This window comes from Hordeum vulgare, chromosome 4H (genome assembly GCF_904849725.1).
Source record: "Hordeum vulgare subsp. vulgare chromosome 4H, MorexV3_pseudomolecules_assembly, whole genome shotgun sequence".
In the NCBI taxonomy this organism is placed as follows: domain Eukaryota; kingdom Viridiplantae; phylum Streptophyta; class Magnoliopsida; order Poales; family Poaceae; genus Hordeum; species Hordeum vulgare.
Genome location: NC_058521.1, coordinates 562855564 through 562879564, shown reverse-complemented (window position 1 = coordinate 562879564; position 24001 = coordinate 562855564). Strand labels below are relative to the sequence as shown.

The 24001-nt window shown below is 49.9% G+C and overlaps 4 protein-coding genes across 5 annotated transcripts; all 4 read left to right on the top strand.

The window, feature by feature from the left end:
* Positions 1 to 1886: 1886 nt before the first annotated feature.
* LOC123450762 (IQ domain-containing protein IQM6-like) lies at positions 1887 to 4651 on the top strand. Its single transcript, XM_045127862.1, has 9 exons — positions 1887 to 2400; positions 2503 to 2617; positions 2756 to 2821; positions 2899 to 2987; positions 3076 to 3166; positions 3312 to 3458; positions 3558 to 3650; positions 3745 to 3846; positions 3962 to 4651. The coding sequence occupies exons 1-9, from the start codon at positions 1955 to 1957 to the stop codon at positions 4649 to 4651; spliced, it is 1839 nt and encodes a 612-aa protein (XP_044983797.1). The 5' UTR covers positions 1887 to 1954.
* Positions 4652 to 11333: 6682 nt separating this feature from the next.
* Positions 11334 to 15211, top strand: LOC123447058. Of its 2 annotated transcripts, XM_045123621.1 has the most exons (3): positions 11334 to 12504; positions 13683 to 13747; positions 14783 to 15211. In XM_045123621.1, the coding sequence occupies exons 1-3, from the start codon at positions 11349 to 11351 to the stop codon at positions 14786 to 14788; spliced, it is 1227 nt and encodes a 408-aa protein (XP_044979556.1). In that variant the 5' UTR covers positions 11334 to 11348; the 3' UTR covers positions 14789 to 15211. The 2 variants fall into 2 exon arrangements, with proteins under 2 accessions (XP_044979556.1, XP_044979557.1); XM_045123622.1 differs by lacking the exon at positions 13683 to 13747.
* A 3854-nt stretch (positions 15212 to 19065) lies between these two features.
* On the top strand, positions 19066 to 21812 carry LOC123447057. Its single transcript, XM_045123620.1, has 2 exons — positions 19066 to 20261; positions 21257 to 21812. Exons 1-2 carry the CDS (start codon positions 19097 to 19099, stop codon positions 21319 to 21321), a joined length of 1230 nt encoding a protein of 409 aa, XP_044979555.1. The 5' UTR covers positions 19066 to 19096; the 3' UTR covers positions 21322 to 21812.
* On the top strand, positions 21581 to 23292 carry LOC123450760 (DIMBOA UDP-glucosyltransferase BX8-like). Its single transcript, XM_045127861.1, has 2 exons — positions 21581 to 21654; positions 22383 to 23292. The coding sequence occupies exons 1-2, from the start codon at positions 21581 to 21583 to the stop codon at positions 23290 to 23292; spliced, it is 984 nt and encodes a 327-aa protein (XP_044983796.1).
* Positions 23293 to 24001: the final 709 nt, after the last annotated feature.

Below are 24001 nucleotides of genomic sequence, written 5' to 3'. Positions count from 1 at the left end.
AGAGCACCATCATGGAAGAAGTCCACTACCTCCTCGCTTGGATCGAAGGCGCCGCATCGTCGTAGCATGGGGTGGATGCGGTCAGATGATGACCACTTAGGGAGGGTCAGCGCATCCCCAACAAGATGTGTGAAGCTCTCCTTGAGCAGAAAATCGTCGTTGCGCACATCAAACACCGGAGAGGGAAAGTTCCAAGCTAGGACAAGAGGGCCACATCGCCGTTGCCGCCACACACCATCCACAAGCACCCCCCGACCACAAGGCTTCCAATGCGGCGCCTTCAAGAAGGGAACAAAGCCAAGAGCGCGGTCGCTGCCCAAAAAAGTTAGGGCTGTCGTCCGGGAGAGATGGGGGAAGGGGAAGTGAGGGGATCGGTCCATACCGATGCCTCGAAACGGTGTCCTCGACCGACTCCTCGACATGGCCGACCACGACCGGCTAGGGATTTCACCTGGACTTAGTCCCCGCCACCAGCAGCACCTCCCGTCGGACGCCAATGACCCAGGGAAGCACAGCCCGACCAAGCAGGCTCGCACGCCGAGCATGGGAAGGATGGGGGCGCCTGATCTCACACATCGGTCGTCCTCGACCACACGGATCCCGCCGTCCGCGCGACCAAGACAAATGATCCACCGTATCCACTGCCGCTCAACAAAGAGCCGGTGGTGCCTCGCCAAAGGAGCCGCTGCTCCTGATCCCGAGCTCCCCCCGTGGAGGCAGGGTTACATGGGCCCCGTCGCCACCATCCTTGGCAGTGTCCTAGGCTTGCCCGGTGGTTGCCTCAAGCGGCAACGAGGAAGGGTGGGGGAGGAGGACGCTCGGCGGCGCGACTAGGGTTCGCCCCTTGAGTCGTCCGAGCGGGGCGGGGTTGGGGGGTTGTCTAGTGCCTCTATTGTTTGGAGCCTTGGATGTCTCTCAGTGTACAATTATACTTTTGCTTTGGTATTCCACTCTCCCCAAAAGTACGTAGAAAGAGAAACGTGTACCCATCTCGTATTGTACAATTTTATACACTACATGTCGTCGTACGCATACCCACCTCGTATTGCATACGTACGATAACCTGTAGTGTACAATACGAGGTGGGTATACGTTCCCTTCTATGTTTTGTGAGGGGGGTTGTGTACCCAAGCACACCTCGTACAATTATTGTGTTAACACTCTCACTGTACCATTATTTGTCCTACACATGGTTTATTCTCTTTTTCTAGGAAAAAAACAGGTATATCCACAGCCAATACTCAGCGATGTATCTCCCTTTGTTTTATTTTTTCCAACAGACATTTATGCACCTCAAACCTTCCTTTGTTATTTATAGGCTGAAGCCTGAAACAAACCACCTCCGGATTTTGGTCATGTGCCCCTTTTCCACGGCCATTACCCATTCACCTCTCATTTTCTCCTGCAAATTTTGTTCTTCTACCATTCTGCGCGCCTTCACATCTCATCCGGAGATTCAGTTGGGTGGATCGTGCAAGAAGTGTGGAGGAATTGAGGTATGTTGATGATTACTCGATTCTTGCGGCAGAAATCCTTTTCCATGATCTACCCGTTCGCTTGGTCAGAATGTGCACGTATCAAGAAACGAGCAACGAAATGCTTTTGCGGTTTGCATTTTGTTCCAGATTTTTCTGGCGTTCCACTTATGAAAATATGTTACATATAAAGATTATATACTTATGATCTTACCATAAGAGGTAAGATGTGAAAAAATTGCACAAATCCATGACCGGTGTGCCTTGATAAGATAGAGAACAATGGAAGATAATACTCTACATGAAATCTGTTATTAAGACTACTTTGTTAATTTACAGAGGCCGAACACATTTGATGTCCTTTGTTTTCCCTCTTTTCACGTAGGGCGTCGACGTACTCATAAAGAACACAACTGGCACAGAGATCTAAAACAGCAGAAGCAGGCCATACAGAGGAAACAATAGACCTAAGGCAAATCATGGGCCTGTCGATTTCATACCCACCGGATGACTACTTACCAGCAGATGATGATAACTCGGACAGGCCATTCGTCCGGTCCTTAAGCTTAGACAACCTCAGCAGCCTTGAGACCCCTGATTCCCCTCCAGAAATGTTCGATGCGGTGAGCTCTAAGAGGCCTGAAAGAAAAGGGTCCTTAAATGACAGGAGAAAGGAGGGTCCTCCATTACATGTCGATACTACGAAACCCAGGGTGAGTCCTAAACCTGACAGGGAATGTTGTAACCATAAGCACGGCCACAGCCTTCCAAAATATGGGGCAGATTACCTGCCACCAAATTCTCCGGTTGTCGGGATGGTCAGCCCGCAGCACCAGGCTGCAGCAGTAAGGGTGCAGAAAGTGTACAGGAGCTTCAGAACAAGACGGCAGCTTGCTGACTGCGCTGTTCTTGTCGAACAACGGTGGTATGTTACGATTCCATGTGCTAGTCCTCCATTGCCGTATTTGATACAGTGGCTCTTTGTCACTGGCGTAACGATGGCTGAAATTTGCGATGCCGAATTCAGGTGGAAGCTGCTCGATTTCGCACTGCTCAAGCAGAGTTCAGTGTCATTCTTCGAGGTAGAGAAGCCAGAGACTGCCCTCTCAAGATGGTCACGGGCCAGAATGAAGGCTGCCAAGGTATGTGTCACATTAAGCTAACCATATTCTGCTGAACCTGAAATGATGCCGTTTAGATTTTCTTAATGGCCATTAGCATATTGTAGTGTTGCGGAATACTGAATTCATATGGGTGGTGTTCCTTTGTTGTTACTTCAGGTAGGCAAAGGTTTGTCCAAGGATGAAAAGGCCCAGAAGCTCGCACTTCAGCATTGGCTAGAAGCAGTATGGCTCTCTTCAAACACTCGCCTATAATAGCATTGAACACATCAAACTCAAATTCCATAGTGTTCAATGGGCAGATTGACCCTCGGCATCGGTACGGTCACAACCTCCACTACTATTATAAATGCTGGCTTCGCTGCGATAGTCAACAGCCTTTCTTCTACTGGTACAGTTCATGTTGAACTCTGTGCATTATCTGCGGACTAGATCAACAAAACCCAAGCTCATGATTTCTGAAATTCCGTTTGTGGCAGGTTGGATGTAGGTGAAGGGAAAGAGATTAATCTTGAGGACCACTGCCCAAGATGGAAGCTGCTGCAGCAATGCATCAGGTATCTTGGCCCTGTAAGTTGCTACGACCTGTAGACCAATCCATCAGAAATATGAAATTAGAAAATGTAGTACTAGCGTTCAAGCAAGGAAACAAAACAAAACAAAAACAGGGCATAAAATGTCACATATCTGAACATGGTGTTGTTTCTTTGTGCAGAGAGAGAGGGAGTTCTATGAGGTAACAATCGAGAATAAGATGATGATGTACAGGCTGAGCCGCAAGATTGTCGACACGTCCGAGGGGCCCAAGGATGCAAAATGGATCTTTGTGCTGAGCACGACGAAAATTCTGTACATAGGCTCGGTCAGAGAATATTGGCATTTGTCCGTTGTCAGCAGTACTTTACGAGTACCTGGATCATAAAATTTACCTGTAACTGATGAAATAAGCACATTGTTGCAGAAAAGCAAAGGGACATTTCAGCACTCCAGCTTCCTTGCCGGTGGAGCCACATCTGCTGCCGGGAGATTAGTCGTCGCGAACGGGATCCTAAAGGTGCCTGGATCTGCAGATTTCTACTCCTGTCACGGTTTCATGTTTGGAGTTCCAAGCTCACCTGTCTGATTCAGTTACCCTTCTTCGTCTTCAGGCTGTCTGGCCTCATAGCGGGCACTACCGGCCCACGGAGGCGAACTTCCGGGAGTTCATGAAGTATCTCAGGAAGAGGAACGTCGATCTCACGGATGTGAAGGTGAGCAGACCAAATCTGATCCTTTTTTTTGGCGGCTAAAGAACAGTGGACATTACGTTGGTGTTTTTCTCTGATAGAAGGAACATTTGTTTTTCTGTTGTCGGAATTGGTACAGTTGAGCCCAACAGAAGGCGAGGAGGACGAATGGCTGAGGAGCAGCCTCTCCCAGATGGATCTAACAACGGAGGTCAGCACGCCGGTGAAGCAAGGAGACACCACGGCCCAGCCCCCCCGCGGTGACAAAAAGAAGGTCAAAGCCGTGCCGGCCGCGCCACCTTCCACCAGCGGCGAGGCAGGCGCCGGCTCGCCGGGGATGAAGCGGTCCTCGTCGGGCACCCGGCTGCAGCGCAAGCGGCCGCCGAGGCTGACGGTGAGCAAGAACCGTCTGGGCAAGGGCGCGGCGGAGCAGGGCGCCGGCGCGTTCGGCGACCGGCTGGACTTCTGCAAGGCGAACCTGTTCACGGGGCGCGGCGCGGAGGGCGGGAAGGAGGACGAGGAGCCGGTGGTGCCGCAGGAGAGGATCATGCACCGGATCAACTCCAAGATGGCGCACAAGTCGTACCAGCTCGGGCAGCAGCTGTCGCTGCGGTGGACGACGGGCGTCGGCCCGCGGATCGGGTGCGTGCGCGACTACCCGCCGGAGCTGCAGTTCCGGTCGCTGGAGCAGGTCTCCCTGTCCCCGCGCGCCGGCGCCGGCCCGCCCAGGCTCGGGGCGACCCCGCGGCAGAAGAGCCCGTGCGCGCCGTCGCCCCTCGGCGCGGCCGGGGCTCCCGCGGCGCCGCTGCTTCAGCACGGCGCGGCGTAGAGCTGAGCGCGGAACGTGGCGGCGGGATGGCTGGTTTGCCGCTCGTGGCCGTCTGTCGCGTCTTGTGTTGGTTGAGACTTGAGACTTGAGACTTGAGAACGGCATTGCATGCGCGCGGCGGAGCGCGGCACGGCAGGGCAAAAGATTTCCTTGTATGCTTTGTACACGAGGGAGAGTACGAACACAAATGAGAGTCCTCATTTGTTTCGGAGACACCAGACTGCAGGTGGGACTATACATGGGCATCCCACCTCTAACCCATTCAATCCCACTATGTTTACTGGGAATAGTTGAACATCCCATCAGAAAATGACTAGATTATATGGGCATAAGTGGGATCCCACTTAAATTATACTGCTCCCTCCGTTTTAAAATAAATGTCTTAAGCTTAATACAATTTTATACTAGCACTGGTATAAAGTTGAGACAGTTATTTTAGAACGGAAGGGAGGACTACAAAATACACCACGGACACCGCACCCAGCGAGAGGAGAAGTGCTTGCTTGCCGAAGATGATGCTCGCGTACATGGACCTCGTTGCCGCCGCCACGGAGCGGGACGCTCTCGAGCCGACAGTGGTGGCCGCCGGCGCGGCCGAGTGCGCGGTGGTGAGGGACTTCGGCGGCCTCGCGAGCGCCCGCCCCGCGGCCGTCGTCCGGCTGGCGAGCGCCGCGACGTGACCAGCACCATGCGCGCTGCCGCGCACACGACACACCTGCCCGCGGCCGCCCACGGCAATGGCCACTCGGTGGCCGGGCAGGCCATGTCCGACGGCGGCCTCGTCCTTGACATGTGCCGACGCGACCTCCCGACGCCAACAGATGAAGCTCGTGTCGTCTTATGGTGGGGCGGCCTTCGCCGACGTCCCCGGCGGCGCGCTCTGGGAGGAGTTCCGCCACTGGGTCGTCTCGTGAACCATGGCCTCGCCCTCACCTCCTGAACGGACTACCTCCGGCTCACCGTCGGCGACACGCTCTACAACGACGACGTGAGTGGGCAGTCCTTCCGCTATGGCCCGCAGGTGTCCAACGTGGTGGAGCTGGAGGTGGTCACCGGGGAAGGAGGAGGAAGCAGGGTGCAGCGGTGGCGACGGCAATCGATCGACGGCGGCAGTGGGCGCGAGCAGGTTGTGGTGACAAGCTCTATTGTGCAGTTGGCTAGCTTAGAGCATCTCCAACAGCCGCGTTATACAAGCGCCGCGCCATAAAAAAGGCTGTATTTAGCATGCGCGTGACGCGGCGGCAGCTCCAGCGGGCGCGCAAAAACGGCGCGCGCCATTTCCAATTGAACGCGCTGGCCGAAACGCAATCCCGCGCCCATTATTTGCTGCGCCGGCTCCCGCACGCGCGACTCTCCCGCGCTCGCTCCTGCTTTCTTCTGCTCTCTCCTGCGTTGGCTGTGCACTCTCTGCGCTCGCTCTGCACTCTCGCGACCGCCCCCATCCGACCGCGCCGCCGCCGCTTGCGCCACCGTTCGGCGCTGCCCCGGCCTATCCCCGAGCCGCCGTCGCCGCCCGCGCCCGCCGGCACTTCCCCGGCCTGTCTCTGCTGAGGCCGCCGCCCGCGCCCCTTGTTCAGGCGCTTCCCCGGCCTCCCCGCGCCGTCGCGCTTCCGCCCCACCCCTCCTAGTCCGGCCGGCCCTCGCGCGCCTCCGACGTCCGAGGAACAGCGCCCGACCGCTCGCTGCCGCGCCGCGCCCGCAAGGTGTTCGACAAAACGCCTACAAGGTATGCATTGCTTCAAATTTATGAATTTGGTGCATGTTTTGAATTGTAGTTTTTTATAGTATAGTATTGAACATTGTAGATGAGTTCGTCGTATGATTATTCCGAAGAAGAATTTGATATGGAAGGGGAGGAGGATCTTGCAATGATCATAGCTATGCATATCAATAAAAACCGAAGCACGGTGGTTCGGTTATGGGTCGGGAAAAAATTTGGAGAGATAGGATTGATGCCCATAACAGATTGATGAAGAACTATTTCGTGGAGAATCCCACATACCCGGAGCCGTATTTTCGTCGCCGGTTTAGGATGAGCACAAACTTGTTCAAGCGCATTGCAGAGAAACTAGCGAGCCATGACCGGTATTTCCAGTAAAGGAGGAATGCCGCCGGAGAGCTCGGGCATAGCACCTTTCTGAAGGTGACAGCCGCTTTGCGTATGTTGGCATACGGTATCCCGGCTGATTTAGTTGATGATCACTTGGCTATGGGTGAGAGTCAAGCCATCATGTGTGTCAAGCGCTTTGCAGTGAGAATTGTGCAAGTGTTTGGCGAGGAGTATTTGAGATCTCCCACTGCTGAAGACGCCGCAAGGCTATTGGCGATGAACAAATATCGCGGCTTTCCTGGCATGCTTGGCTCAATAGATTGCATGCATTGGAGTTGGAAGAATTGTCCAAAGGCATGGCATGGGCAATTCCACGGTCAAAAAAAGGGTTTCACTATAATCCTTGAAGCGGTGGCCGATCATGAGACTTGGATTTGCATGCATTCTTTGGAATGCCTGGATCTTTGAATGACATCAATGTTGTCAACCGGTCACCACTGATGAATAAGATTGCGAATGGTGAGTTGCCACCGGTGCAGTTTGTAGCAAATGGCCGTACGTACAACTATGGCTATTATCTAGCGGATGGCATCTATCCAAAGTGGCAAACCTTCGTGAAGCCGTTGAAAAAGCCAGAAGGTAAGAAAAATCTTGATTTTCACAATGCTCAGGCGGCTGCTAGAAAAGATGTGGAGAGAGCATTTGGGATTTTACAAGCCCAATTTGCTATTGTGAGAGGACCGGCTAGATTTTGGGATCAAAAAATGCTTTGGTACATCATGCACGCTTGTGTGATCATGCACAACATGATCATCGAGAATAAGCGTGGCCAAGATGTAGACTACTCACAGTATGAGCTCTTGGGACATCCCGTGCGAGTGCGACGGAGGGCTGAAAGGGTTGCCCGTTTTGTTGCCTCGTATCATGCCATTCGGTGTCCCGCAACACACAATGATCTTCAGAAGGATCTGATTGAAGAGTGGTGGGCATGGCATGGACGACAAAGAGCATGATTTGATTGCATTATTTATATTGTATTGTTCATGAACTACTGGTTGTGTTTATTGCATTATTTGTTGTACTGAACGAGAAACTATTTGTTTGAGTTGTAATAACTATTTATTGTTGATTTATTTTGTTTGTTTGATCGTTTTTCTCACTTTTTTTTGAAATGTATATGTGGTTTGTGTCTGCTGCGCGCGCTGCATTTTTGGGCACTGCTGGAGCGCGGCTGTTGGAGCCAGCGCCTATCCCTGCGCTAAACCAGCCGACGCGCGCGTTGTAAAAACATTTTTTGAACGCGGCGCGAAGCGCGGCTGTTGGAGATACTCTTAATAGGGCAATGTGGGCTTCCGGTGGTCTAAGTGGGATTGCCCGATTATTATTTTTTCTATCCACTGGGATCCCACTAAAGCAATTTAAGTGGGTGGGATAGTTTAGTCCCACTTAAATCGGATATTCGGATGGTATTATACGGTTTAGAAACGGATTTTGTGTGCCGCAACCGAAAGCAGTAAACGTTAGCCTTGTAAGACGCTCCAGGACGCGCCGGCGGACAGCACTGGGCAGGACCCCATATGCCCGAATTCACTACCCGTGTCTCAAAACTCAAATCCACTCAACTTCCTCCTATTTTTTAGGCAAAATATGGAAGTAGAATGGCATTAAGCGCAGTGGCGCAGCATGTTAGGACAAAACTTTGGGGAACCCCTTGTGGTTTATACAGGAGGGACGAAAACAAATGGCAGTCCTCGTTGCCACCGCAGGACATCAGCGAATGACATTATACATTTTAGAAACAGATTCGTTGTGTTCTCAAGTCGTATTAGCACTTCCTCTATAGATATTAGCTCAGTTCTCAATGTAAATCTTTGATCATCATACTCCATAGTAAAGCGAAAGTATCCTTATGCTCCCGAGCTCAAATGAGATCGGATGAACGGTAAAAAAATTAAAAATAAAGATAAAATAGTAAACTCTGATTTTTCTTATAAACTTTAACAAGTGTTTTAAGAGCCTACACATTTTCTCTTTAAGATGACGTTCGTGGAAGTGGCAGCAAAAAAGAAATCAATACTTCAAAATGCTTTTGACCAATTCTGAAGCATTGATTTTGTTTATTTTTGCTGCGACTTTCACAAATGTGTTTTTGTGATGAAATTTTACAAGCATTTAGAAATTTTCTCAATGTTTCTCACAAAAAAAATATCAGATTGTTTTTATTTTTTTATGATTTTACTGTTTAGACAGGCTTATTTGAGCTCGGGTTCAAAATAGTTGTGTCCATACTAATGTTACATGTCGAACGTTCAATAGGAACACATGGCATTTCGAACGATTTTGATGGCATTTTAAGTTGTGTGGGAATGGCATTTTCTTTAGAGCAACATGACATTTTCTTGGAAGATGACAGTTTTTAATACTTCATCCCAGAAAAATCTGAAAAAACCGTCACCACACATAATCTAAATTGCCATGAAAATCATTCAAAATGCCACCCGTTCCTTATGAACATTCACCAGATATAAGGGTTAATTTCATATCGTGTTTCCTCACTTCCATAATTCCGGCTTTACCTTTCATTCAAGAAGAAATCACTCATGCTCTCCTTCTAATGAATCCACTTGCTAGTACGGCCCTAATGGTTTTGGTCCCGGTTTCTACAAGGAATTATGGGCCCTGGACATTTCCATACAAGATTTTTTCATGTCTTCCATGAATAGTCTCTTGGCGCTGATAGCCTAAACTGCACGTTGGTGAGGTTGCTCATGTTTTTCATGGAATATTGGAGGTTGTTGGCATCTGTGCAACGACGGAGCTATGTGTAGTGCTGGGGGGCTGTGGCCCCCCAGCTTTGGACCAATTTGTGAAGGAAAAAAATATTGGAAGGACTTAGATGTGAACTTTTTTAGTATTTGCCCCCCCCCAACACTCATATTTTCTATTTCGCCCCCCTGCATATTCCGTCTAGCTCCGTCACTGCATCTGTGTATGTGGTGTAGGGCCTGTTCCCTGGTGTGTCATCTTGTGTTTGCTCCACTTCTTCCTCCGATGAGAATTCTACTTCGTCTACCTCCTCGGGTTCGGAAACTTCTTGGTTGAACGCTTCATCTTCTTCATGTGCAATATAATGTGGAATTCCCTCCTTGGCGGTTGGGCATGGGAGTGTGAAATAAGTGTCCCACTCTAGGAATTCAGATACAATAGTGCCCATGGCGAGAAACTATCATTTATGCACTAGGGGGAAGACAAATATTAACAAGATGATTACCTCCAAGCGGGTTCAAGTCGGTAAGGTCCGGGACAAGGGAGTTGGCCATGATGGTGATGACTCTCCCGCAAGTGATGTCACCTTGTAAGTGATTGTGGGAATTGTGCTCAGGTTTGTCATGTAATCTAGGTCAGGCATTGTGGCATTCCCTAGAATGATAATGTTCTCTTCATTAACTTTTGAAACTTATGCACGTGCATGCAACATGTTAGCGATAACATAATATAAATATTGTATAGCAGGACACTCAATGCAACTAGCCCTATGCTTATGGCATTGATATGACACTTCTTTGAATAAATGTAATATATGTGATTCAATCAAGCCTTAGGCGTACTGGAAATGATCATCGTTGTTGGGGAAGCCAAAGCGACCGCACCACTCCACGAGGGACATACTAAAGCTCTGATTCATGAGATGAAAAGTGATTCGGTCTCCTTCACCTCAGGAATTCATCCCAACAGTATGTGGAAGTGTGATCAAGAATTCTAGCGTGTACCGGCGACATGTATAGTTGGGAATGGGCGGTGGGAAGGTCGGTGTTGGGCAACCAGGAGTGTAAGAGTGCTGAGTGGGAGAGATGGAAGAGTCTTGGTAAAATGAATTTGTGGATGGGGACAATGCCGTCAGGGCGACGTTGCAGGCACTTTAGACTCCTCTAATATTCCACCCCTCCAAAGACACTGGAGTATGGGGCATGGTATTGTGCGGGGAAAAATGGAGCTGGATTGATTGTCTTTTTGGCCTGGATATATGGAGGAGAAGTAGGGGCAATTGAAGTTGTCCTAGCGCTTTCCATACCAAATTATTGTCATAATTTTGTTATTTTTAATTTTAGGATTGAGAACCGTGTGATGAAGTCTTAGGATCCATGTAGGTGCAAAAGGATACCCCAAAAAAAACTTGATTTGACGACTCTCACGTGTTAACCGATGAATTATTTATAAGTCAGCCACTTCTTGCATTCACATTCACACATATGAGTATTTCCCATAATAACTTAGTATTTCTCTCCTGATGGGGTAAAAAAATGGTTTCGTTTTGTTTTGAGTAAGGTTAAATTTTAGTAAGATCCAAGAATCATCTTCAATTTCTACCATCTCTAGCTTTTTTTTAATACAAACCATTTCTCTTTCTAGTTTTGTTTTTCCAGTAGGTGCAATTTCTTGGACCCATTCGCAAGATGCAACAGCCCAGCCCAGCCCATTCCGATCAGCCACACGAGCCCATAAGGCACCGTCCCTCTCCCTCTCTCTCTCCCAAACGAAGGAGGAGGAGGAGGAGAAAAGGGGGGAAACTGAAAGCGGCGGCGGCTTCCACCGCCGAATGCGCCCCAAAAACCAAATCCCTCCACCAAAACCCCAATCCCCATCTCCATGGCGACCACGCCGCGTCCGCCGCAGCGCCACCCGCGCTCGTCGCCGGCGCTGATGGACGACCTCGTGCGCGAGATCTTCCTTCGCGTACGAGAGGACGACCCCGCGACCCTCTTCCGCGGCGCCGCCGGCTGCAGGAGCTGGCTCAGCATGCTGTCCGCCCCCGAGTTCGCCCGCGACTACCGCAGGACCTGCCGCGCGGCTGCGGCGCCCGTGCTGGGCTTCCTCCACAACACCACCAACGCGCGAGAGGATCGGGTCTCCTCCCACTTCGTCCCCACCGCGGCCTACCGCTTCCGCCCACGGACTGGCCTGGGCCTCTCACGCTGGGACGTCCTCGACTCCCGCCATGGCCTCGTCCTCTTCCACTACCCCAAGAGTAAGAGGAACCAGGGCTTCGTCGTCTGCGACCTCGTCACCGGCCAGAGGTGGACATTTCGCGACCCCGAGTTCTACAACATGATGTGGTGGCACCTCGGCGATCACATGGACAATCGCGTACGCTGTAGTGCCTCAGTGCTCTGCGCCAAGGCCCAATGTGACCACCTCGACTGCCATGGCGGCCCTTTCCGCGTGGCCTTGGTGGGCACCAACGATGCAAACTTGAGAACCCACGCCACCGTCTACTCATCAGAGACTCGTCAGTGGAGTGAGACGATCTCTATTCACAACCCCGATTTCGTCAATGGAAGGGGGAACAGTGCTCTTGTGGGAAATAAGGTCTATGTCCAATGTGTAGAGAGTGACAACATCGTGGAGTACAACATGCATGAGCAAAAACTATCTCTCATCACCTTGCCATTTGAGGACCAGGAGGGGATCGACTCGACCATTGAGCTCATGGGGGTGGAGGACGGCAGTCTGCTGTTTGCGTCCCTGCTGGAGGCTAAACTCTACCTATGGACTATGGAGGCTGGTCCCGGTGGAGCTGCGGGATGGGCGCGACGCTGGGCCATCGAGCTCGAACCATCGCTGCCTGCTCGTGTCCTCGGTAACATGGCAAATACGCTGGCTGGCTTTGCAGAAGGTGTTGGTGTCATCTTCCTGAGTACAAATGCAGGGCTGTACGCACTTGAGCTCAATTCGGGCGAAGGCAACAAGGTTCACCAAAGGTGGTTCGGTAAGGTCGTGCCCTACACGAGCTTCTGTACTAGAGGTTCGTGCTACTAGCCTTGTACTGGTTTCAAACATGTACATTTAGTCATGAACACTAATCACATCATTGGCCACTATATTATAGTGCTTGATGCTTTTGTAGCGTAGATTGTTGGATAATTTTAGTTGGACAGTTCCTGATGTGGTATGCGATTCCTGAATGTCGATGAGTATTGTACAATTTTTCTTTCTTTCTATTTTTTCTGCATAACTAGATACTCCCTCCGTTCCTAAATATAAGTCTTTTTAGAGGTTCCACTAGTGGACTACATACGGATGTATATAGACATAGTTTAAAATGTAGATTCACTCATTTTGTTCCGTATGTAGACTCCTAGTGAAATCTCTTAAAAGACTTATATTTAGGAACGGAGGGAGTAGATATCTGTATGCAGGGCTGCTAGTTGTTCCGGTTTCTGGGTTATTTGTAGAGATGTGAGAACCCATCCTTTGTGCTGTTATTCTATTTGGGTGTTGAGGCGTGCTGCAGACCTGGGTGACTGTAGGCAACCATGCAGTAGCCCGTGATTTTTCCTGCCATGCTGAATTGGTGTCGATACATGCCATAGAAAAAGATACGGTGGTTGTGTGGTAGTGGCGTTAGGCAGATTAACTAGGGAACTGACCAAACAATTCCATGGTGACTGTAGTTGGTGATTTATGTATCATTGCCTGCTCTAGTATGTATGTTGTGCTGATTAGGCCTTATGAATTGGTTAGCCTTAGTGAAAGATTTGCCGATTAGGCAGTTTGCAAAGCAAATACGTGATCGGAGCTTTGCTGTGAGCCAAGTGAGCTCGGGCATCCAAACCTCCTTTTGGTGTTTTTGGTAGGATAACCTAATCCCAGGCCTACACTAGGCACTTGCCCGTGAGCCTGCCCAAGTGAAGTGAAAGAGACATTTCATTATTGTGTACCTCCAAAAGGTCCATGTTCAGTTTTATTTTGGATGCTTGTAGCTGAACCTTGGTTTCTGTTAATAGAAATCGGAGAGGAAACTCTCTTTCATACAAATAAAAGAACCTCAAACAGATCCAGATTGAATCGTGTTGTGATGTGGATGCTACCTGCTATTGCTTGGTCGATTTGGACAAGTAGAAATGAAATGATTCTAAGGGGCAAAGTGTGCTCCTCTCCTTGTCATATAATCTGATGAATCTTCTGTCTCTTATGATGCAGCAATAGGGCGGTTGGCTGGTCTCTCACACGCACTTGGCCGGCCTACAAGAGCTTCTGTACTAGAGGTACCTACTAGCCTTGTGCTGTTTTTCGAACCAATAATCCTACACCTATAATCAACTTCTCCCCCCCCCCCCCCCCCCCCCCGGATTTTCATGGGGTGGGGCCTCAAATCAATCTAAACCAGTTTTCACGTAGCTTTAAGTAGATTAATTACGTAGGTGTACCAAAGCCCTTTTCGAACATGTACATTTGGTCATGAACACTAATCACATCATTGGCTACTATTATAGTGCTTGATGCTTTTGTAGCTTAGATTGTTGGATAATTTTAGTTAGAGAGTTCCCGATGTGGTATGTGATTCCTGAATGTCGATGAGTATGTACAGTTTTTCTTCTTTCTTTCTGTTTTTTCTGCATAACTAGATAGATTCTGTATGTGGGTCTGCTAGTTTTTCCGGTTTCTGGGTGATTTGTAGAGATGTGGGAACCCATCCTTTGTGCTGTTATACTATTCAGGTGTTGTGGAGTGCTGCCGACCTTGGTGATTGTAGGCAACCATGAATTTGTGTTGATACAGATTAGAGAAAAAGATACAGTAGCTGTGTGGTATTGCTGTTAGGCAGAATAACTAGGCAGCTGACCAAAGGATTCCATGGCGAGTGTATAGTTGGTGACTTATGCATCGTTATCTGCTCTAGTATATATATTTCACTGATTAGGCAAAACCCCTCCTCCTTGTGGTATTTTTGATAGAATAACTTAATCCCAGGTCTGCACTAGGCACTTGCCCGTGAGCCTGCCCAAATGAAAGAGACAATTTCGTTATTGTGTTCCTCCAACAGGTCCATCTTCAGTTTTATTTTGGATGGTTGTAGCTGAACCTTAGCTTCTGTCAATAGAAATCGGAGAGAAAACTCTTTTTCATACAAACAAAAGAACCTCAAACAGATCCAGTTTGAATCGTGTTGTGATGTGGATTCTTCCTGCTATTGCTTGGTTGATTTGGACAAGTAGAAATGAAATGATTCTAAGGGGCAAAGTGTGCTCCTCTCCTACTTATCATATAATGTGATGAATCTTTTGTCTCTTATGATGCAGCAATAGGGCGGTTGGCCGGCCTCTGATGAAGCTTCACGCGCAGTTGTTGGTGCTTGAAGGATATTACCAAATGGCGTCTGGACCTTGGTTTGACTTTTTCAGCCCAGGAAGAATTTGAAGTGAACTTGAGCCTAATTTGTTGCTGGTTGTGTTGAACGATCTGGTTAGGTGGATGCGCTTTTGTTCCATTTCTGCTTGTGCCAAAAACTTGAGTCCTTTCGTCCGAGTTGGGTGCAACTCAAACTGACTGTGAGGAGATTTTGGTTATCAGTTGATGACGGTTTTGTGGCATGAATTGGTGCAACTTTCTTCTTCCCTATCTTTGTCTGATAGAGCGGATATTATTGTCCTGAAAATGCACTGTTCTGGGATTTACGGTGTACAATCTCTCTATGCAGTAAGAAATTTATGGTGGATCTCACAGTTTTATATGCCTGTTTCTGTGGCCTCTTTCTTAGTCACAAACTTGCAGCAGGCTTCTTACTAGAGCCAGTGTGGCTAAGAGATAGACAGATCATTAGTTGATCAACATGCCTTTCTTGTGCCGAGCCTGTGTCTTTTTCTAACTTGTTCTTTGATTTTCTGAACTTCCAGATTTTGTTCAGATCGAGGTAAGAACATGATTACGAACATGTTGCTAAACGCTGGCGCTGCAATGGCAAGGATAGGATACTGTGTTAACATGCTTTGTGCTGCTGTTCTGTGGCAACCTCTAGCCACTTTGGTAAAGAGAACCTGGATTGGAATGCAGGTCTTGTGGCAAAAAGATAACCTTCGTGCCGTGGTCATGGACGGGCAGAGTACAGAATGAATCACTTGGAATGTAACGCTTATAATTTTGTTCCACATTATTTGCATGACTGGATATGCTGAATATGATGTGGCGTGTGCTTTATACTTAGAGCAAGTCTAGTAGAGCCCTCAAACCCCTAAACCCTTAAAATAACCGTTTTTTTTACAGTTTTCGTCCGAAAAACGGCGTAGACTAGAACCCTTAAACCCGTAAATATTTTTAGAGGTCCGACCCTCAAACGCCATCGCAGCCTGTAGAAGTGAGGGTTGGGGGGAGTTTCTTCCCCCAACCTACACTCCATTTCCTCGCGAGCGCGGGAGGAAGTTTCTGCTTCCTTCCCTCCCTCCGCAGCGCCGCCGCCGCTCCGCTCCGCCGCCCCTCCCTCGATCCGCCGCCGCCCCGCCCTTCGCCGCCTGCGCCCCGCCCCGGCCGCCCTCTGCCGCCGCCGGCCCGCCCTCCGTCGCCTGCCCCGTTCGCATCGCGCGGCCGTCCCTCCGCCGCCACGCCCCGCCCCGGCCGCCCTCTGCCGCCGCCGCCCCGGCCGTCCCTCCGCCGCCACGCCCCCGCCGTCCCGCCGCCGCCCCGCCCTCCGCAGCCCGTCCACGCCGGCCCTCCACAGCGCCTCCGCCCCGCCCTCCGCAGCCCGTCCACGCCGGCCCTCCGCAGCGCCTCCGCCCCGGCCGGCCCTCCGCTCCGCCGCCCCGTGCCGGCCGCCCCTCCCAGCGCCGTCGCCCCGTCCCGGCCGGCCCTCTGTAGGTTCGAATTTTTCCTTTTTTCTTCATTTTTACATTTTGGCACTCATATTGTAGATGGAGTTGAACAACGCCGACATGGACTCGTTGTCCGATGCGTCGGATTGGTCGTCATCCGACGATTCGGACATTGACGAGTTGTTGCAAGACGACAACGTTGAGATGATGAGCCTCCTCGTCGACGTGCAAGCGTTTGAAGACCGCGTGAAACTTATGGATCAGAGGAGAGGGTCGACGATGGGGCGACTCACCATCTACCGGAACCGTGCTCTCGGACACGAGCATTTGATGCAAGACTACTTCGCGGAGGTACCTACATACCCTGCTCGTCTCTTTCGCAGAAGGTACCGAATGCGTCGTAGTTTGTTTGTGAAGATTGTCAACGATTGTGAGGCTGCCTCCTATTACTTTAAACGTCGTAGATCCGCCGCCGGTATCATGGGGTTTAGTGCATATCAAAAGATATCGGCGGCAATGCGGGTACTCGCTTATGGCATACCCGCGGATTATACCGACGAGTATCTTCGCATTGGGGAAGATACAACCACGGAGTCCGTCCGTAGGTTTGCCAAGTTGGTCATCCGGTTGTATGGTGAGAAGTATCTTCGGGCACCAAACGAGGAAGATACAAAGAGATTAATGGAAATGAATGAAAAAAGGGGATGGACGGGGATGCTTGGTAGTCTTGATTGCATGCATTGGAGGTGGAAAAATTGCCCAAAGGCATGGCATGGAATGTATTGCGGTAAAAGCCGTGATGCTACCATTGTGCTTGAGGCCGTAGCATCGGAGGACACATGGATTTGGCATGCATTCTTTGGGTTGCCGGGAACACTCAATGATATCAATGTCCTCAATAGATATCCATTGTTCAAAAGATTAATTTCTGGGGATGCTCTAGCTTGCAACTACAAAATCATGAACAATGAGTATTCAATGGGATACTATCTCACCGATGGCATCTATCCCGAATGGGCAACTCTTGTGAAGTCCATCAAGGAGAAAAATGGGGTGCCCTTAACAAGAAAAGAGGCTCATTGCACCAAGGCACAAGAGGCAACCCGCAAAGATATTGAGAGAGCTTTTGGTGTTTTACAAGCAAGGTTTGCCATAGTTCGGGGTCCAGCTTGGTTTTGGGACAAGAAAACCTTGGTGAACATCATGAAATGTTGTGTGATTCTACACAACATGATCCTAGAGGATGAGAGAGGGTTAAACCTCCCTTGTTTCTATGACAATGTTGGTACGCGTGTGCAACCGGAAAGAAACCCTTCTCGCATACACGCCTTTCTTGAAGCACATCGTGAGATTGAGGATGCAACCACTCATGGTCGTCTCCGGGATGATCTAGTAGAGCACCACTGGCAGTTGGATGGGCGGCGTATTGGCCCATGATATATCTTTGTTTTACTTTTCTATGTCCTATTTGATTCGAACAATTGTTGTAATTTGCTCAAACATTGTTTTATGTTGTAATTTGCTCAAACATTGTTGTAATAATTTGAATGATTATTGTTTTATTCGGTGCTGTAATAATAACTAGAATGATTATTGTTTTATGTCAAATGTGATTGAATTTGTGATATGTCATATGATGAAATGTGATGAAATGTGTGATATATGAAATGACAGTTTTAAGGTTTGTGGTTGGGGCAAAGAGTAGAACCCTCAAACCCAACCCTTATAACGGAATATTCCGTTATAAGGGTTGGGTTTGAGGGTTCTAGTCTTTGCCCCTGTTTTTCAACCCTTAAAAGTGTCAAAAATGGGCAATTCTCAACCCTTAAAACTGATTTTACATTTAAGGGTTTGAGGGTTCTACTAGAGATGCTCTTATACCCGCATGATCAATATTGCACAACAAGTGTTGCATCTAATCTCATTCTCACATGGTGTCATATTTTCTCGGTACTCAACCTTGATCCTTTTGCCTCACTTCCACTACCATGGCCCCTTCTACCCTATCTCTCAATTTGGGGTCGGCAATGGTGCGCATCTCTCCATCACTGCCAACGGCAATTCCACCATCTCCATCTCTGCTCATCCCATGCATATTCGTAATATCATCGTCTCTTCCAAATTGATCAAAATTTTGATTTATCTCCGGCAACAAACTTGTGGCAATTTTGTCTCTGTTGCATTTGATCCCTTCGCTTTCTCCATCCATGATCTTTCAATGGGGATGTCGTTTCCCTGTTGTAATCCCTCTAATGATCTCTACCCCGTGTGACCTACTCCTTCCTGCTTGCCACTTCACGGCCTTGTCACCATATCTTGGTGGTCATTTGGCATCGCCGGCTCGATCACGCGCCACCAGGCAGCATTCTCTTCCATTCTTAGCTAGTTTCCTTTTTCATGTAAAAGGAGATTAGCACATATACATGCCATGTGTGCCGACTCGACAAAGATATACTCCATCCTTTGAACGATCCGTGTATGTCGATTGCTAGTTTATAGAGAATTTACCACGTATTTCTTAGTGGATTTTACCATTTCTGTTTCTTAGAGCAATTTTTTTTAAAACAATCAATTTACCATTTCTAAAGTTTTTGTTTGTTTGTTTGAGCAAAATCCATTTCGTGGATCCTGTCTGCAAGACGCACCAACCCAGCAGCCCAGCCCAGCCCAGCCCGTCCATTCCCGTACACGAGTCCATGGGAAAAAAACCAACCTCACCGCACGCGCCGCCTCTCTCCCATTCGCCACGGCAGCTTCCAGCGCCGAATGCGCCCCCAAATCCCTCCTCCACCAACCCCCAAATCCCTACCCATGGCGACCAGGTCGCCTCCGCCGCAGCGCCGCCCCACCTCGCCGCCGGCGCTGATCGACGACCTCATGCGCGAGATCTTCCTGCGCGTGCGCGGGGACGACCCCGCGAGCCTCGTCCGCTCCGCCGCCTGCTGCTGGAGCTGGCACCGCATGCTGTCCCACCCCGACTTCGCCGTCGACTACCGCAAGTTCCACGGCGCGGCGCCCATGCTGGGCTTCCTCTACAATGAAACCCACTTGACAAACCACTCCACAAGTTACGGCCAGCTGCGCTGGTACTCCTCCCACTTCGTCTCCACCGCGACCTTCCGCCCGCCGGCGTGCCGGGACCGCCGAAAGTGGCGAGTCCTCGACTCCCGCCACGGCCTCGTCCTCTTCGACACCCCCACGAGGGGCGAGGACTTCGTCGTCTACGACCTCGTCACCGGCGAGCACTGGGAAATTCGCGCCGACCCCAGCTGCCACTACTTCATGTGGTGGCCCGACCACGACGACGACCTGCACGATTGCCTGCGCTGCAACGCCACAGTGCTCTGCGCCAAGGACCGATGTGACCACCTCGACTGCCGTGGCGGCCCTTTCCGCGTCGCCTTCGTGGGTTGCGACTATAGACGGGATGCTGCCCACGCCGCCGTCTACTCATCAGAGGCCTGCGAGTGGACTGCCGTGACCTCCGTTGAGCACGAGCATTACATCCACTACAGGGGGCACCGTGCTGTAGTGGGAGACAAGATCTATGTCCCCTGTATGGAGAGTGACAGTCTCATCGTGTACAACATGGGTGAGCAAGAACTATCCGTGATCAATCCGCCATTCGTGGTCCATCAAATTACTCTCATGGGGGTGGAGGACGGCATGCTGCTCTTTGCGTCCGTGGTGAAGCCTACACTCTTACTGTGGTCAATGGAGGCTGGTCCCGGCGGAGCTGCGCGATGGGCGCGACACAGAGTCATCGAGCTCGAATCATTGCTCCCTACTTCTGTTCCTGCCCTCTTGGACAACTCGAGCATGAGGCTGGTTGGTTTTGCTGAAGGTCTTGGTGTCATCTTCCTGAGTACAAAAGCTGGGTTGTACACAATTGAGCTCAGTTCACGCCAAAGCAAGAGGGTGCACGAAAGCCAATGCATGGAAAAGGTCATGCCCTACACGAGCTTCTACACTGGAGGTACAGAGAAGCCACTTACTGTTTTTCAGGCATGCACATGAAGTTATTAACATTGAGCACACCATTGACTACCATTTCAGTGCTTGCCCTTCTAGCTTAGATTGTTGAATACGTCGTGGGTATGTAGATTTTCTTCTTCTCATTTTTCTGCATAAGTAGGTAGATACTGTATGAAGGTCTGTTCGCTTTGCTTGGTTTTCTGTTTGACAGTACATATGTGGGAACCATCCTTTGTACTGTTATATTTTTCAGATGTTGAGTCATGCCACAAGCCTGGCTGATTGTAGATAGCCATGAGATTTTTCTTGTCATGCTTCTCTTTGGTGTTGATACAAACTAGAAGGAAATACACAGTAGTTGTGTAGAATTGTCCTTAAGCAGATTACCTAGACAGCTGACTGAATAATTCCATGGTGAATGTGTAGTTGGTGCTGTGTGTTCCTTTGACTGCTTAGTATATATGTTGCACTAATTACGCCTTACGAGTTGGTTAACCTAGACACCTAGTCAAAGATTTGCTCATCAAGCCCTAACATTGCAAAGGAACAGTTTGCCAAACAACTATGTGATTAGAGCTTGCTGTGAGCAAGAGGTCTTCATCTCGGGCGCACAAACCTCTCCTTGTATAGTACTCCCTCCGTTCCAAAATAAGTGACGCAAGCTTAGTACAGCTTTATACTAAAGCTAATACAAAGTTGAGACGCATATTTTGGGACGGAGGGAGTATAACATTGCAAAGGAACAGTTTGCCAGGCAACTATGTGATCGGAGCTTGTTTTGTGTAGTACTCAGCCTAGTCCCATGCAGGCAACTAATGATTTACCCAAGGGAAAGGGAAGTTCTCATTGTTATGTACCTCCAACACGGATGCTTCTTGCTATAATTTTGTTGATTTGTATAGCTAGAAATGCAATGATTTTTAGGGGCAAAGTAAGCTCCTCTCTACTCATGATGGAGTATCATCTTATGATGAAGCATTGTCTCTTGTGGTGCAGAATGGGGGCCGTTGCTGTCCTCTCATGAAGCTTCACCTGCAGTTGGTGGTGGTACAGTGATATAACCAAATGGAGGCGTCAGGGCTGTGGGATCTGTCTACTTTTGCTGCCGAGAAGCCTATTGAAATGAACTTCAGTGTCTTCTGCTGCTGGTTTTGTTGGACAGTTTGGTTACGTTTCACGCGCTTTTGCTCTGTTCCGTGCTTGGGCCAAAACTAAGTTGGTTGTGCTGGATGTGTGTAGTGTAAGTCTGTAACCCAGCAGGGCATCTATACTCCACTTTGCAAGACAATCTGGGCAATACATAAGGCTAGGTGCGGCGGTATGGATGAGATGGCTAGAGTCATGTCGATACTGATGGACAGGGGAAGTGGTGTTCAGACAGGAAAAAAGGAATGGTAGAGGAACGGTTTTCTTTTTCTCTCCTGAATTGGACAACGGTGGCCAGTTTGTTTCTATGTCTATATCATGAATTAATCATTAGCGAACAAGGCATGCCAGCCATCTGTATTTCATTCTCCATGGTTGGAGTTCTAATTTTCCTAGCGCACTTAAATGAGAATGTATGCAGCACTTTCTTTGTGTTTTCTGCTGACAAATCACTATATAGATAGACCATGTATATGCTATGCCATGTTATAAAATTAATGATCCAAATTTAACCCATGGCTAGAGAAACAGAGAAAGGCAAACTCGGTTTTGATTGCATCACAGCCTTGCCTATGTATTAGATCTGAATGAGACAGGCATTTGCAGTTTAGATTGTAGAGGCAAAATTAATAGATACTTCCTGTTCCTATATATAAATCTTTTTAAAGATTTTACTAGGAACTACATATGAATGTATATAGACGTACTTTAGAGAGTGTAGATTCACTTGTTTTGCTCCAAATCTACATATTCATTCATACCTTTGGATACCACTGGGTTTGCATACCACTGGGTTTGTTCGGCATTGATGCTTGTCATTGTCGAATAATTAATAATATATCTCTCTCCCAAATAATAAAACACTCTTCCTAATAATAAAGCATGTAGTGCTTCTATCGTCGGTCGCGCTGTTGTCACTTTTGCAGAAAAGTTCCTCTGCAAAAAGTTCCTCCACTTCTGAGTATTCAACCCGCAGTCATTTCTTCTATCTTATCCACACGCTTCCTTTCGAGCGGAGCGGCCATGGTGGAGCGAGGCAGCGCGCGGACAGCAAAGGGCGGCGACGGACGGTGCCCGACCCGTCCCGCCACCCGGCCTACGACTTCGTGCCCGTCCCCGACGGCTTGCCGGCGGGCACCCCGGAGACGGTGACGGACATCATGGAGCACATCTTCGCCGTCAACAGCTCCTGCGAGGCGCCGTTCCGGGAGCGCCTGGCCGCCCAGCTGGAGGCTCCCGGCGCCAGGGACCAAGTCGCGTGCCTGGCCGCCGACGCGCACCTGCTGGCCCTCGTGCGCGTGGCGCGGCGGCTGGGCGTGCCGACGCTGGTGCCCTGCACCGACAGCGTCGCCTGCTTCCGCAACTTCGTGGCCAACCCCGTGCTCTGCCACAAGGGCTACCTCCCGGTGGGGGCTGAGTCGCAGCTTGACGCGCTGGTGAGGGAGCTACCGTCGTACCGCGTACGGGACCTGATGGGCGCCAACAGCAGCAGCCGTCACGAGCACGAGCTAATGTGCAAGCTGCTGTCTCGGGCGGTCGAGGCGATGCGAAGCTCTGCAGGGTTCGCCTTCAACCCATTCGACGCGTTGGAGGGCGACGACCTGGCGGCCAGCCGGCGCGACCTCGCCGGCGTGCCTGTGTTCGTCGCCGGTCCGCTCCACAAGCTCTCCCCGGCATCGTCCAGCAGCCTCCTTCAGCAGGACCGCTCCTGCCTCGACTGGCTGGATGCGCAGGCCCCGACGTCTTTGCTCTACATCAGCTTCGGCAGCCTGGCGAGCATGAGCGGCGCCGACCTGGACCCATGTTATGCAGCTTTCTGGTGTCGACAAATGAGTGCTGCCGTCTCAATTCTTTTGTTGGATATATGGAGTATGATGGGGTTATAGTCCTAAGGTAGGGTCATAGGCCTGCCCTGTAAGTCCTACCCAAGGACTACCCCTCATAAGGGACAAGGCCCTTAGTCAGTTTCGACTGAATTAAGGAGTCCCCATCGTCCAGTCGGCAACAGGTCTTCGACCATCCAGTCGGAGACTAGCATTCGGAGAACATCCAACTAACTGACTGGCTGCCACTCGGAACATCGTAACCCCCCTGGAGGGAAATGGTCGTACGTTCCCCTGTGCATTTATTAGCATTTAGGACGTACGTTACCGGTAACGTACGCATTCAATCGCCACTACTCCACCCATGTACCGGAACCGTTGTGGAGGGCAGCGCACTCTATATAAGCCACCCTCCCCCTCTGGTGCAGGGGTTAGAAACTCATTTGTATTTCATATTCCACTTGACAACAAGCTCCCAGAGCACTGAGACGTAGGGCTATTACCTCCACCGCAGAGGGGCCTGAACTCATACAATCTCGCCGTAGCTAAGGCTCTGCCCATCCTTTTCGTACCCTACACATCTACTGTCAGGCTTATACCCACGACAGTTGGCGCCCACCGTGGGGCAGGCGTCTAAGCGACTTCCGGCGAGTTTGCGACTACTTCCTTTCGTCATGTCGTCCGGTGGAGATTCGAGCATGGGTCACTAGATCTTCTTCGGCGCTCTCTCCTTCATCGTCGACGATTCGGCGTGGCTTCGGGATGCACCTCT